This window comes from Photinus pyralis, unplaced genomic scaffold (assembly GCF_008802855.1).
Source record: "Photinus pyralis isolate 1611_PpyrPB1 unplaced genomic scaffold, Ppyr1.3 Ppyr1.4_LG5, whole genome shotgun sequence".
Classification (NCBI taxonomy): domain Eukaryota; kingdom Metazoa; phylum Arthropoda; class Insecta; order Coleoptera; family Lampyridae; genus Photinus; species Photinus pyralis.
Window position 1 is genome coordinate 22,470,564 of NW_022170596.1, and position 11,746 is coordinate 22,482,309.

The window sequence follows — 11,746 nt, forward strand, 5'->3', positions numbered from 1 at the left end:
AAAAGTTTTTTATTAATAAAATTCCTCCAAGATAAATGTGTTATGTACAAAGTTTCTATGGTCCATAAAGTTAGACAATGAATGCCTTGCTTTAGTAGTACGAGATAAGAAAGAATTAGACAAATAAATGAAACTCATTTTGGTTCCTATAAGGCATTATATTTTTGTGCTTATCTCACATTTATCGTATGAGTATCACATGTTCATTCTCTGTTCTATCATTGTTATAACCAACCCTTGCCAGACATTGACGTGCGAAGTACGTAGGAAATATTTGTTTTAAAAATCAACCGCGCACTCACTCTCGACACAAGTTGGCGGTTTTTCACTTCGGCCTAATTTACAAAAATGTTTGCGCAATGCGACATTTTTTACAGTCCATTAACGAATTGACCGATTGACGTATAATTAATTAACATTAAACATCTACGCGCGAAAAAAGTGTGTAACGAACTTAATTTTTCGCTTTTGTAATTTACAAGTGGAGAGCGATCAATTACTGTCAGTTCTCTGCCTTCCAGTTAAAAAGCTACGACTTGTGTTATTACTTTACTTTCAAAGTGGCAAAGTTCATGCTAATAACGAGGGAGAATTTTTTACAACGATAACTTTGTAACTGGTATAACCACTTTAAAACCTTTTTGCTCTATTAGACTGTTACATTTTATTTGGTTTCTCACTCGCGCGCTCTTGTTGTGGCGTCAACTTTCAAACCGAGTTATTAGGGTGGTTATTTATGATACAATTCAAAGTAGCTCTAATGTTGAGCTTTTTCGTATTTATTATTTTTCTTTCTCCCCAAGGAATGGTATATTTATCGATTTTCGACAATGTTGTCATTGTCATACGCCTTGTTACTTTCGTTGTTGTTAGTCGCATCAGCAAAACAAATAGGTATAGGGTTCATTTATTCCACCTAAGTGACTGATAAGTGCTGCCACATCGTGTCGTATTGTGGTACTATCTGTTTATTCAATTGGTTTGTGTACACTCTAGTGATTCTAATTCTCTCAGGAGATATAGTTGCATCAAAAATTAATAAAAATTTGCAACAAATCTACAAACTTAAAAACGATGAACATGTGGCGTACATCTGTATTTAATTCAGCTACGAAAGAAAAAAATCAAATCAAAATATTAATTATTTATTATAATAATCCATTTGAAAACAGTATTAAAAAATGCAGGCTGTTTCACGCAAACCGTTACCTAAATGTATTCAGGTTCTCATTGATAATTCAAATTTGAAAATTTGCATATTTTTCATTATCTATCGACAGAAGATATTATCATGATCGTTTCACTACCAGTTTTACCGGATGTCGATAGCAATTTAGTTATTTAAAATAGAACACTCTGTATTTTATCGCATTTTCGAAATCTACATGAAAATCTACGTCATTTGATACCACATTTCCCTATGCCCAGCATCAAGTTATTTAAGATTTTTCAACATTTATTATGTTCGACTGTTTTTCTCTGTACTGTACCTATGAGTATGACTCCATTGATCTTGGGAGTAAAATGTGGGACGGCAACAATGGAGAGAATGTTAACTCTATCAAAGTCGAAAATAGCATAGTAGATCAATCTGTACACATCGCTAATCAGTTTAATAACTTTTTCTGTAACATAGCCCAAACACTGCTTGCCAACGAGTCACCTAATTATGGACCACATCCGACCACACAGATTAAAATTAACCGACAAACACTTGTATTGCTTCCATTTACAGTTGGGAAACTGACTGCACCCATCACCTCAAAATTTAAGAACAAATTTTCGAGGGAACTACCGTCTTATAGCTTTGAGCTCCGCCTTTTCTAAAATATTGTTTTCTTGATCGTCTTCAAAGCTTTATTTCAAGACGTGATCTAATATGAAGACAACAAGGCTCTCGACTTCTGATGCCCTACATAACTTTTATGGTAACTTAGTTAGATTTAGATATACAGACAAAAGTGAATGCTCAGTAGGTATCTTTTGCGATCTTACTAGCGCATTCGACTGTGTTAATTAACATTGATAAGCTACATACATATGAAGTTGGAACAAGATAGTATCAGCGGAGTCTCTTTTTTTTTGTGCAAAAGAGAAGAGGTAGTTTCAATAACCGACACAGTAAATACCGTAAAACAAACATTTTACACAATACAAAAAAATTACAAATATTGGTGTCCCCCAAGGCTCAGTCCTGGGACCTACGCTATTCCTTCTCTACATCAACGATCTATCCACTTAGGTACCTGGGAACGGAGGTGCTGCACCTTTTTGTATGCAAACGACACAACGCTACTGCTGTCACAGAAAGATGAATCTTGTAACAAATATTTAGAACGATTAAACGTGCGGTTTAACGGCAATTTCTTTGTTCTTAATGTAAGCAAGACGAATTTTTTTCGCTTCCACTATTAGACTACTTGATACAAAAATCTTTTTTTAACTTGAATTAATTCTTTACATGTTAAATGTACATTTGTCTCTTACTTTTGACTTGTGCTATACATATTGCATATCTATGCACTGAATATACATTCTTTTCTTTATTTTTAGCGCATTTCCACAATAAAAAAATGCGCTATAGTGGCCACTTTGTCCGTCCGTCCGTCCGCTCGTTTCTAGACGCTACTAGTTCTTTACCTTAAGAGCTATTGTTCTACTTTTTTCGCTATTTGGTTCGTTATGGTGTCGAGGCTTGCACCAAGGAAGGAATTTTTTCTGTGCCGCTTACAAAAAAAGTTATTGTAAAAAAAACAAAAAACCGTTTTTTACATGTTACATAATTTTACACTTTTGTCGTTTATTAACGATCCTAGAGATCGTTTATAATTTTGTATTGCTGTCTGTCGTCTGTCTGTTGGTCTGTCCGTCTGTTCTTTTGTCTGTCGGTCCATCGACCTATCTGTCCGTGTGAACGAGAACTTTGTTTAGAAATGTCCGATCGCTTTGACATCTCCGTTAGTTATGAACTGAATTGCATGAAATTCAATATGGGCATAACTTTAGCCATATAATACGCAATGCCAAAAGTTGAGTCGAATCGATTCAAAATTTACAGTGCCCTTTTCACATCTCGACCATTTATAAATCGAATTGCAAACTTTTTTATTTATAGAAGTATTTGAATGAAATTTGATACATAGGCACTTGGAATAAAGGAAAATCAAACGCCAGTTTCAAAATCTGGTTTTGCGCATGCGCAGTGCCAACTTTTTTATTTATGGAAGAATTTAAACGAAACTTGATGCATAGGCGCTTGGAACAAAGGAAAATCTAACGTTAGTTTCAAAATTTAGATTTTCTTATTTAGAAAAGCATTGAAATGAAATTCTTCTTATAAACTGAAATTGAATTAGCACGTCAAAAATAGATTACACATTTGCAACGCTATCTTTCACATTTGTGGCCGGATTTTTACGATTTTAACAGAAGTTACATCTTACAAATGGGAAATGAATGCAAGTGGAAATGCGCTTTATGTAAATCGTTTACGATTACTTTTTAACTTGTTTATTCTACTTGAAATTTCAGTTCTTTTGATACCCACATGTCGATATCCACAATTTATGATTTTTAAGTTATTTTGACTTTAAAAAAATGGCGAATGCAGACGATACCTTGAAAACGGTTGTAGTTATGGCAACCAATTTTTACCAATGCATAGAGAAAGAATAGAGCTTTCTATTCGTGTACTGAAAGTTGCGTACGAACGCAGATCCAAATTCTAAGACTAAAAACTCAGTTTTTTTATGGCACAGTAAAGATTTGCGGATTTTGTATTTGAGAGTACTCCCCAAAAGCGCACCTGCACCACTAAAAATCAGTACCTATAGAAAAGTGGTCAAGTGGTTTATCTAAATCAGAAAATGACAAAATTATGTACTTACATTCGTTATCCTTGGCAAAATCTTGCACCTGCTAAATGGCGAACCTGTTAATAAAACAAAACCCAAACGAATACGAGGTAACAGAAACCTTCCAAATTTCAGCATAATCACAATAATAGAAAGTTTACATTAAATTGCATAATTAAACGATAGACGATCGCAAAAAAACCTTAACAAAGTATTTACGTTATCAGACTAAAATTACCCATATGCACCTAGAATTATTTAATGAAACCAAACTGTTCTTTAAAATGTTTATTTAAATTTTACCCCTACACACTCGTTCATTTCGCATTATGCAACTTCTAATTATTTTAAATCGAAAACACTCGTAAAATTTGTCACAAGAAAATCACAAAACTCCACCATAAATATTTCACCCAATATGTTGACTTTTGAATATAAAATACTAGCTCTGATGCAACTAGACCAGGATGATTGATTAGCAAGAACAGGATTTAAACTCTGAATTTAGAACTGTCGAGTCAAAAAAGAGATTTACAATCACGACTTTATGATTTACAACAATTATTTTGACAATGGGGGTTTACAGTACAGTTGAATTCCGTAGTTCTAATTTACTAAGCGTGTAACTGAAACCATAAAAAATTTTTTTGGGCAGTAAAAGTTTATTTAAAAATAGAGGCGGGTTAGCAAAAAAATAATGTACATGTGCGGTTTTAAGGGTTTATTCAAAACGATATGATTGAAGCGGGCTCTGTGACGTAATAAGCCCGACCAATCAGCTCCTAGAACCATTCAGATGACATAAAGAATTGGCAATATTGCAGGAGAATGTCATTTGTAACTTGCGTCACCTGTCACAGGCGCTTGTCACTTGTCGTTCACCCCCATTATCACCATATAATTTACTTTATTCCACATTTTAACACACCTGCCGATTACTTAGGTATTTGCATCACCTACCGTCACCTGCACACTCCAAAACACCACCTAAGGTTTTTTAAATTTTTAGACACTGAAGAAGCCGTATTAAATTCAGGCGAAATGATACTGTTTTTACAATTTTTTAATGAAAATTTTATAACAAAAATATCATAGGTGGCATTATCAGCCTTTCAAGACGTATTTGAGGTATACATAGATAGTCATCCTGCTGGTTGTTTTGAAACTTTTGCTTTTCTCCTTGTTACCAAACTTGATTTTTGGGCCTTTACTCGAGATTGGTATAATTTAATGTACCCATGTTCTTGGTTTTTGCAGTTCAGAATTTCGACCATGCAGGCCGAAATAGCTGTAATAACCGGTAGTAGCCCAAACCAAGATGACGACCAAACCTAATAGCATTAATGTAAGTTGGACTGTAGTAAAACACGATGTATGCCATTTCTGAAAAGTTACCGCACAGAAATTCACTTCTAGAGCACGGCTGCACCGAAACACCTGATTCAATAAATTCTTCAAACGCACAGAACCAAGCACAACAACACATAATACACACAAACACTACGAACAACCGAAATATGTAAAAAATTAGATGCTAAACATCAAACGCTTTTCTAAACAAACCAATGATCTAAAAATACTTCTGTTGGGAATTCCATTGCTGCAAATTCGTAATTTTGTGTGCTGATCAAAATACTGTTTACAAAGTTTTAAAATTTGATCATTATTAAAAAGAGAAACCAAAAACCACCGATTTATACAAGATTACAATTTATTATTCCCATATTCGTTTCATTCCCTAGTGGCGATCACAGTAACTATAAAATGATTTCAACGCGCCACCTTTCTGAAAAAAGTAGCTTTATCTGCTTATTTTTAGAAATTAAAAGCAACTGTCCTTTTCTAGTATCGACTTTACTACGGTTACAGTAATAGGATTTGGTGGTGTTATACCTGAATCTTTATGAGATGCTCATGACAAAAACTCAAAGGTAAAAATTCGGCACTAACCTGTAAGCTGGGGTGGCATCCGAGGTCCAGAAGCATTTTCACGACACCGATATGTCCCTTATTGACTCCAATATGCAGAGCTGTTTGTCTTCTCTTATTCCGAGCGTTTAAATCGGCACCAGCGTGAGCTAACAATTGCATAACAGAGGGTTCATCTCCGAAAGCGGCATGATGTACGGCACGATCGCCATCTTTATCCTCAATTTCAACGTCGGCGCTATAACGCAATAGCACAGTAATAACTTCCAAGTGTCCGTTCTGACTGGCAGCTTGTAAGGCGGTGTGACCGGCAAAGACGCCGTTGACATCGGGGCCTATACCCGCACCGGCGGTATTGCTCTGCTTGAGAACTTCGTCAACCTTCTGTGAGTCGCCGTTGGCGGCGGACTTCACCAGTTCCTCGTTTACGTCACCCGAGACGTGAGTTTCAAACAGCTTCTTGAGTAGCGCACTAAGTCGTTCGCCACTTGTCGTTCCGTGCATCGTCCCATCTTTGCTGGCAACTTTTGTCACTGCCAGCGGATTGTACGTCCAGGTCGTATTGCAAACTTCCACCTTTAAGTCGTTGTCATTGTATATTTGCTGAATATGTCCAATTTTGCCTAGAGTCTGAAAGAGATAAATTATTGTGAGTCTTAAATACACACAATTGTGAATCTAAAGAGATGAGGGTTGTTATATTAATTACGTCATGAAATAGTCTTGTTCTGTTTGCTTGTTGTATGTCATTGTAATATACAGGCTGATTCAATTTCAAGGGCCACCATGGAGATCTCTAAGCTAAGAGATAGGTAGGTAGGTAGTTTAAATTTGGCACAGTTGCGTATTGTGATACTTAACACAATACCATATTAGTATATTTAGTTATTGTGCTTTCTTAGATTATTTAATTGTCCTATAATTGGAATTTATTCTGCTGGGCAATAAATCATATTATTATTATTATTATTATTATTACCATGTTGAAATCGAAAAATTACCTGTCCGCATGGGAATGGGACCTTTAAGCCGGTCTCGTAATGTATAGCTTGGTCCGAATATTGTAAACAAAACGCTGTAATCTTGGATATGTCAAAAACATAAGAACCAAATTATAGCAAATAGGAAAAAGTCATTATCCTGTGAAAGTATAGTCTTCTGTTTGTTTTATTTTTTGTCAGTCATCTTAATACGAAGGAGTAAAAAAGCCACATAGAGATTTTATTTTGTATTATTCTGAATTCAGACTTTAAAGTTAAAGATGCGCACTGTCTCAGTGGGCGACTAGTGGCGCGGACTTCAGTTACTCATAACGCCTTTATCAACAATTAAAAAAAAACAAATTACACATTTTTTAATATTAAAAATCTTGTATGAACACAGTTACCTAATCAAAAATAATATACAACATAATAAACTAGGCCAGATATGATACAAAGTCCCGCCATAACTCTACGCTTCTCGTGGCTGCTGATGTGGTCGTGGGGCACTGCTTCAAATCAGCAGCTAATTTGTGGCAATGCCATCTGCTGTCATAATATAATAGGCTTCGTAACGAACAATGCCCAATTGTTGAAATCAAAGACAAAATGCAAACTGCAGTTTGAATGGCATAAGTTCCCAATTGATCGCCCTTTACATTTTTGATGCATCATCAATTAGATCTCAAAAGTGAATTATATCCAAATAAGGGGGGGGGGGGGAGTTCGACATGCTTGCCATTGGCAGTGTCATGTCATGACGTGGCGTGTGTCCCTTAAACCATATTTTAAAACAGTGCAAATACATCAACCCACACTTTCGTAGAATGGCGAGGCGTGGCATGTTGTGGGGTGGTGTGGCATACTTTGTCGCAAGTGTGTTTCTACCTTTAGTAAAGTGCGGGTTAGTTAGTTTGCGATTTTAGCGATTATATGACTGGTCTACAAAACAAATGGTATGTTTCTATTTAAAAAACCAAGATGGCGCCAACTTCCGGTATGTCCGGAATCCAAAATTTGTAATTTATTACATGAAAAATTGCAAAAATTCCTTAAAAATCAAACAAAATTCTTGGGGTCATTGATCATTGTTAACCTTGAAAATGATGAAAAAGAGTAAAGTACAAAATAATCAAAATATAAGTCGCTACGCGCTAACAATTTTATTTTACATTTTTATCGCTATTGCTTGTAAAATATACACCGCATGCACCTTGTATTGTCATTAATGTTTCTCTAGAAAGGACTATAAAGCACCTAAAAAATTCTGGAAAGGGTCCAGACGACTTTAGGAGGATGTTTGAATTGCAGGCTCCCATATGCACTCCCCACGGCACTAAGGAGTGCCTAGAAAGCACTGGACAGACAACAAAATGGTCTGAAAAGCCTTCTAAGACTCCGATAAACTTTCTGGACTATTATACTAATTAAAGCTTATGCTCTTCTCTAGGCGATCCTATTAATAAAGCTCTGAAAAAGGTATGGAAGACCCATAAAAGGTCCCAAAAAGCAGAGGTGAAGGGTCTATACCAGGGGTCGGCAACCTGCGGCTCAGTATGCGGCTCTTTTGATATCTAAAGAAATTAGTTCATTTGTTCGAAATTCGCCTTTTTAATTAATCTTATTTGTTTACGAAATCAAAAGTACACTTGCAGCAAATAATTATGTAATTTGTGACACTTGTTTACTTTCAGGTATTCTTTTGTTTTTTTATTATAGCAGCCTACTCCTATGTATAAACACAGGGCACCCCTTATAAACATTGAAGAAAACACAAAAGACAATCGAATAGCGAAATAAAATAGTGGTAGTTCCATTTAAAAAAGAATAGTTATAGCACTTTGAACAAATGGCATTGAAACAAGTAAAACTATGTAGGATGTTCTATTTAAAAAGATCAGTATTTTTGACATGGTAAAAATAGAACACCCTGTACATTAAAAAATAATTTCTGTAGATCCGCAACCACCAATATTTTTTACCAGGTATCAGCTATGACCCTATACCCTGTATATAGCCAAATACTATAATATTGAATCAAAAATTTTTTGTGACTAAAAACTGGGAAATTTTGTAAATTGTAATTTTTGGCTCTTCTGTTTCATTAGGTTGCCGACCCCTGGTCTACACTCCTCTTTATAAGCAACAGATTAATTGCCCACTTTGAAAAGCGGTAGCACGTTCTATAAAAGACTCAATGTACAAATTTGAACATTAGTGTCGGCGAAAGTACAAATCTCTATGTGACTCCCCCCCTAAGCCTTCGTATCATAAAAGTATGTAAGGGTTAAGTCTAAAAACAACAATACCACTTACAGGAGCCATTCCATCCGCCCATTCCCCGTGGCCTCGTTGTAACATTTTGATGCGTTCCAATTCAGAACAGATTTGCACGACGTCGCCAACGGCAAACTGCTGCTGTGGCGTCTCATTGAAACCTTCAGTCGACGAAGGTGTGGCCACTTTTGTTAGCACTGCAGGATTAAAAGTCCAACGATTTCCGCTACTGTAAGCGACGACAATGTCATGATCCTCATCAATACCGACAACCGCTCCCGTGTTACTCAGACATTCAACCATTCCGTCGGTCCAACCGCCGTGACCGTGCTGTAGAGACTGCACAATTTCCAGATCCAGATCGACGTTTACTTGGTCACCGATTTTCAAACCAGGTGGACCGGATCTTCCAGCCCCGTGTTCGCCCAGGCAAGGTAAATGATCACGGTAAACAGTCTGTCCTTTTGCGTCGTTAACCACCTTTAAATCTGCCATTCCTTCAAAACCGACGCGATACAGGTTCTTGGACGCATTATCCCAGACTACGTACGCCGCAGATCTGGGACTGGCAGCCGACCAGTCTTGAATCTCTTGCACTTTGCCTCGCCTACCGTTACCGCCGTCTTGATCTTCCCACTGCCAATCGACGCCTCTAACAACCCGAGCTCCGGGAAATATTCCACGTACGGCAATCTTCTTACTCTTTCGTCTTGTTTCAAGAAAGACCCGCTCGCTGCCAGGTGTTGTAATTCTATAAAAGCGATGCCTTAAATGATGTTTATCGCCATGGTAACAAATCGAGCATAAATCGTAATTGTTGCATTCGGCACATTTCCATCGTATGCCGAAAATTGGCTGCTGTCGACATGTATCACACATCGTGCCCTCGTGCTTAACACCTGTCGGTGCGCTGTCAAGGATTCGCAGATCGTACTGGCCCGAACAGCGATAGTTTGCTGCCGTACCGTTGTCCCACACTACAACCACCTCGTCCGGAGATTCAAAATTGCGTACCGTACCGACGTGCCCCTCGCCGCCGTCCTAAAATTACCCTTACAGTCCCGAAAAGCAATAATTTCGACCTAACCTGTTTGCCCCATTTCCAATCTGGCCCCCTAATTACTCGTGCGCCGACACCTTCCATAATCCCCCTCGCTGTTCTCGGCGCTCCGCTTGTGCCTCCAATTGCGTTAGCCATTTCCATTTCGGTTCGTGAAAATTTTTCTCAAAATTTTTGGTAGAAAGTTTATTTTGGTTTGTTCGAAATGGTCGGGCATCCTCGGACGCACTCGTCATTCGTGCGTTCGGCTGTAACAAAGATGGCGATTTGATTTGAATCAAATTGCGGCACATTTTATTCAAATTTTACCGATTTCCAGTAACGCACCCGAACAATATAGCATTCGGTACAAACTACGCATTTTGATTAATGGATACTTCGCAAAATATTCATGTTTTCATTTAGTTTACTTACAAAAAACGAATCTGGAAACTGAGCTACTTTCAAATGTGACGCCGTCAGAAGAAGCCATGGCACAAAAGGACTCAATTTAAACCAGTGCTGCCACACTTGTATTAGAAAAAAAATAAATATCACCTTATTATACAGGGTGTAATAATAATAATAATAATAATAATAATTTATTTACTCCTATATTAATTACTCCTATGAATAACACAAACATCACTACAACAGACATCATTCAAACTATTAATCACTTACATAACTGGAAAAGTCCAGGCATTGATAACATTCACAACTTTTGGTGGAAATATTTTACCTACACTCACTCTTACCTTGCGCAACAATTTACTGAACTTCTTAATTCACCAGATCGCACTCCTGCATTCTTTACACAAGGTATCACTTACATGCTCCCAAAAGACAACAATACACAAGACCCATCTAAATATAGACCAATTACATGCCTTCCTACAATATACAAAATCCTTACATCATGCATTACAAACAAAATATACCAACACTGTACTGATAACAACATTTTATACGAAGAACAAAAAGGGTGTACCAAGTGTTCCAGAGGCTGTAAGGAGCAACTCATTATAGATTCTGTAATACTTGAACAATCCAGACATAACAAACGAAACATACACACTGCATACATTGATTACAAAAAAGCATTCGATTCAGTACCACACTCTTGGTTACAACAAGTACTCTCAATATACAAAGTCAGCAACAATATTACACAATTCCTCAATTACATAATGTCATGTTGGAACACTACGTTAACACTTACACTAAACGACACAAAACTTATTACTGACCCAATACAAATTAAAAGAGGCATTTTTCAAGGCGATTCTTTAAGTCCGCTTTGGTTTTGTCTTGCTCTTAATCCACTTTCATATTTGTTAAACACTACTAACTTTGGGTACAATATTAAGCACAACCACGAAATACATCACAACATTACACACCTGTTTTACATGGACGATCTTAAATTATACTCTTCCACAAGCATAAAACTTAATCACCTTCTACACATTACCGAAACATTCTCAGGTGACATACAAATGGACTTTGGAATTGATAAATGTAAAACACAACACATCACAGCTGGTAAAAGACAACTTTTAGATTATGAGCTAGAACAGGGTAATTTAATAAATTCCATGGACGAGAATGAAACTTATAAGTATCTTGGTTTTCAGCAAAATACACATATTAAACATACGAGTATA

General features: G+C 36.8%; 1 protein-coding gene across 2 annotated transcripts; it reads right to left on the bottom strand.

Annotated features, from left to right (window-relative positions):
• Nucleotides 1-5,726: 5,726 nt before the first annotated feature.
• On the bottom strand, nt 5,727-10,590 carry LOC116171706 (E3 ubiquitin-protein ligase mind-bomb-like). Of its 2 annotated transcripts, none has more exons than XM_031488680.1 (4): nt 10,515-10,590; nt 10,128-10,348; nt 9,080-10,081; nt 5,727-6,413 (listed from the first exon to the last, which is right to left on the bottom strand). In XM_031488680.1, exons 2-4 carry the CDS (start codon nt 10,242-10,244, stop codon nt 5,742-5,744), a joined length of 1,791 nt encoding a protein of 596 aa, XP_031344540.1. In that variant the 5' UTR covers nt 10,245-10,348; nt 10,515-10,590; the 3' UTR covers nt 5,727-5,741. The 2 variants fall into 2 exon arrangements, with proteins under 2 accessions (XP_031344540.1, XP_031344541.1); XM_031488681.1 differs by lacking the exon at nt 10,515-10,590 and adding an exon at nt 10,410-10,501.
• Nucleotides 10,591-11,746: the final 1,156 nt, after the last annotated feature.

Bases quoted from the DNA above. Each gene is read 5' to 3' on its own strand.
- LOC116171706 (XM_031488680.1), bottom strand. From the start codon at position 10,244: ATGGAAATGGCTAACGCAATTGGAGGCACAAGCGGAGCGCCGAGAACA. The intron at 10,082-10,127 runs GTTAGGTCGAAA...GGGTAATTTTAG, and splicing joins ATTGGAAATGGGGCAAACAG to GACGGCGGCGAGGGGCACGT. The intron at 6,414-9,079 runs GTAAGTGGTATT...TATCTCTTTCAG, and splicing joins GGGCGGATGGAATGGCTCCT to ACTCTAGGCAAAATTGGACA.